This window comes from Sitophilus oryzae, unplaced genomic scaffold (genome assembly GCF_002938485.1).
Source record: "Sitophilus oryzae breed Bouriz unplaced genomic scaffold, Soryzae_2.0 scaffold_980_pilon_pilon, whole genome shotgun sequence".
Lineage (NCBI taxonomy): Eukaryota > Metazoa > Arthropoda > Insecta > Coleoptera > Curculionidae > Sitophilus > Sitophilus oryzae.
This window is the reverse complement of record NW_022147617.1, coordinates 2,800,680-2,804,275: the sequence shown is the minus strand read 5'-3', so window position 1 is coordinate 2,804,275 and position 3,596 is coordinate 2,800,680. Positions and strand designations below refer to the sequence as shown.

General features: G+C 36.8%; 1 protein-coding gene across 1 annotated transcript; it reads right to left on the bottom strand.

Moving 5' to 3' along the window:
• Positions 1-486: 486 nt before the first annotated feature.
• LOC115891224 lies at positions 487-1,098 on the bottom strand. The gene has a single exon (XM_030911651.1). The coding sequence runs from the start codon at positions 1,096-1,098 to the stop codon at positions 487-489; it is 612 nt and encodes a 203-aa protein (XP_030767511.1).
• Between the last annotated feature and the right edge of the window lie 2,498 nt (positions 1,099-3,596).

The window sequence follows — 3,596 nt, the reverse complement described above, 5'->3', positions numbered from 1 at the left end:
TTCCCGTACACCTGAAGCCTGCCTGAATGTTACTTGATGTCAGCGCCATCGGAAAGGCTGTAGTTACTATGGATGGGATATTATATATCGTCATTGTTTTCCCTGGGTTACTTCGCATCCATGCATCGCAGCCAGAATTAATTGCCTTCTTTAAAGGTCCATACACAGAACGGTCTAGCGATTGTAACTTGTGTGAACAATGAAGCGGGAAAGAAAATACCACTATACCGTTCTCAGAGCAGTAGTCCAGAGCTTGAATAGAAATATGAGACGCATGATTGTCTAGAAGTAGGAGAACTCTGTGATCGATAGTTGCAGATGCATATTTTTGGAAATATTGTAAATATTTTAGAAATTCAGTGTCTTGCATCTAACCACTTGCGTTTCCGGTGCCAGTGCTTCCAATTGGCCCATCCCGAATAAAATGTTCCTGGTACCAAATCCTGGGAAATAAAAACATTGGAGGTACAAAATTTCCAACAGCATTTACCACGCAGGTAGGTTAGTGACCAATGTTCCACGCTCGGCGGATGTCAATGCTCCCACTTGTCGTGTTCCCTTTTTAGTCACAATTCTATTTGGTTTTTGGACTGTGGTGATGCCCGTCTCATCCACGTTGTATATGTCTTTAGGTTTGAATTTGTATTTGTCCATAACTTTTTCCAGATTATTAAAAAAACAATTAACATTGGCTTCGTTAAAACTGGTCGCACGAGATAAACTAGTTGGTTGTGCGCACTGTAACGAGAGCTGTGGATGTCGTTTCATAAATCTGCTGAACCAGTCCTCTGAAGCCATCTGCTTATCTTTCCACTGGGGTGGCATTGCTAACTTATATTTGTCGGCTAATTCATATGCAAACCTTCTAATTTCTTTAGGGCAAAAACCATAATAAATGTTGGCTGCCTTCAAGATATAATCTTCCATAATCTGTTCCTGCTCTTGGGTAAAAACTTTGTTCCAGGCTCTATAACCCATGGAAACTGAATTATTGTTTTTCTCTGCACCCAGTGCCTCTAGTGCCTCATTTTTATTTTTGAACCGTCCTAAAGAAACATGACACAAGTCGTGTTTCTTTGCCGCTGCCCGAGTAGACATACCGCTTTATATATCGGCGTATGCATCTTCATAAGTTGCGATATCTTTGGAGCCTCGGTTAGTTCTTCTAACTTTCGAACGAGGCATTCTAGAAAAGAAAAAAATCCAATTTGAACACAATTTGATCAGCCTCATTTAATAAATAATTTCTTTTTGGATCAGAATGGTATTAAGAGGGATTCCGATTTAGGAACTGTGAGATTTTATAGAGAAAACAAAGCTAAAACTTTTCGTGAACTTTTTCAATTTCGTTTGGTAAATGAAGATACAATATATAGGCACTTATTAAATATTAAATCCGATGCTCGTGGAGTCGATGATATATCTATTAAAATGCTTTTATTGTGCTGTCCTTTTGTGTTGCCATATTTAGCTAATATAATGAATGACTGTTTATTACGTAGTGTTTTTCCCACTCACTGGAAAATAAGTAAAGTAATCCCTTTGCCTAAAAAGTCAATCATTGATAGTTACAACGACTTGCGTCCAATAAGTGTACTTCCTGTTTTGTCTAAGTGTTTAGAAAAAATTATGAGCGACCAAATAAAATCTCATCTTGATATTAATGATCTTCTTCCTAAGAGACAATCGGGGTTTCGTAGAGGGTACAGCTGCACAACTGCGTTGTTGGACGTGGTTGATGACATTCTGAGAATGAGTGACGTGGGCAAGACAACCGTTATGGTACTGCTTGATTATTCTAAGGCATTCGATACCATTTCCCATGAATTGCTTTTGGCCATTTTGTTATATATGGGATTTTCGGAAGAATCGGTCGGAATGATTGAGAGCTATTTCTCGGATAGATCTCAGTTTGTTCAGATAGGAACGGTCGTGTCGCCAAGGGGTAGCATTGTGAGAGGGGTGTCGCAGGGAACTATACTGGGTCCGTTATTGTTTAGCATTTACACTGCGAAAATTGCATCACGATTGGGGAGTTGTGCGTCATATTTATATGCGGATGATACTCAGCTCAGCTTCTCATTTTTCTCAAGCGATGTTGACAGGGCTAATGAAATAATTAATGAAGAAATTTCCAGTTTGGTTGAGATATCCTATAAACATGATTTAGTTATAAATCCCAGTAAATCTTTCGTCATGGTCTTTGGGACCAACCGCGAGGCAGTTGAGAGCTCATTGAAAATTAAAATTAATGGCGTCGAAATTACATCTGTACGCACTGCTAGAAATTTGGGAGTAGAGTTTGATGTCGAGTTGAGATTTAAGAAGTACGTGACAAGGGTTCTTCAGAAGGCTTACTTGAATTTGAAAATGCTTTATCCTCATCGTCATATACTGGATAAGTCACTTAAGAGGAAACTCACCGATGCGTTAGTCCTCAGTCATTTTAACTACTGCGATGTTCTTTACGGGCCTTGTCTGGATGCTGCTGATACTGCTAAGATTCAGCGTGTACAGAAGCAATGTCTACGATTTATATACGGAATTCGTAAATTCGATCGCATATCATACAAACTTCATGAGGCTCGCTGGTTGAATATGGAAACTAGACGAAAATATCACGCACTAACTTTATATCATTCTATAATTAATTACAAGTGTCCACCTTATTTATACGAAAAGGTTCAGTTTCGAACAGATGTTCATAATTTGAATTTGCGACATAAAGGGCTCATCTCCCCACCTTATCATAAAACAGCATTATTCCAAAGATCCTTTACGTACAATATCTATAAACTGTATAATGGCATCGATAAATGTTTTAGAGACCTGCCAGTTCATAGTTTTAAATCGCATTTAAAGCGACACCTTCTAGATCAACAATGTTAAATTATACTTGAGCAGCGTTTCTTTCCTTTTAGTGTTTTCCTAAACAATTTTACATATAATTTCTATTTTTAAGTTTGTTCTTTTTCCTAATTTTTAATTTGTTAAACAAACCCAAATTTGTTTTTAATATTTTCTTTTTTTTATATTATTGCTATTTACATGTTAATGCATTAAACAAGGCTGGAACTTGATCAGTTATGCTGTATTTCCAGTCTTTTTGTAATTTGTATATTTTTCTTTTGTTTATATTTTTGTTTATTGTGTTTTATAATTCTTTTGTTTGTATCTAATCTATGTACACAAATTACAATAAATTTTCTTACTATTATTATTATTATTAATTTACAAACCAAAATATAGAAAAAAAATAGCGGGGTCGGTTGTAACACGTTACAATCGCCCCCAGGCCCTAATGTTACAACCGCCCCCGACCATACTCTTTTAAAAAAATTAAATTTTTCGTAATGAACCGCGGCAAAAAAAGACATTCACTAGTGCTTACATTATACCCATATATCTAAACCAATCATACATTCAAGTTGAATTACAAACCTGCAGCCAGAATGTTTGGTGTTTGACTTAAAACTCACTGGAAAAATATTACTAAAGAGCACCGAAAACAAATATGGGCTTATATACACTACAGACTGAGGCCGATGTTGCCAATATGCAGAGATATCGTATCCGGCATTCTAGGCCGTAGTTCT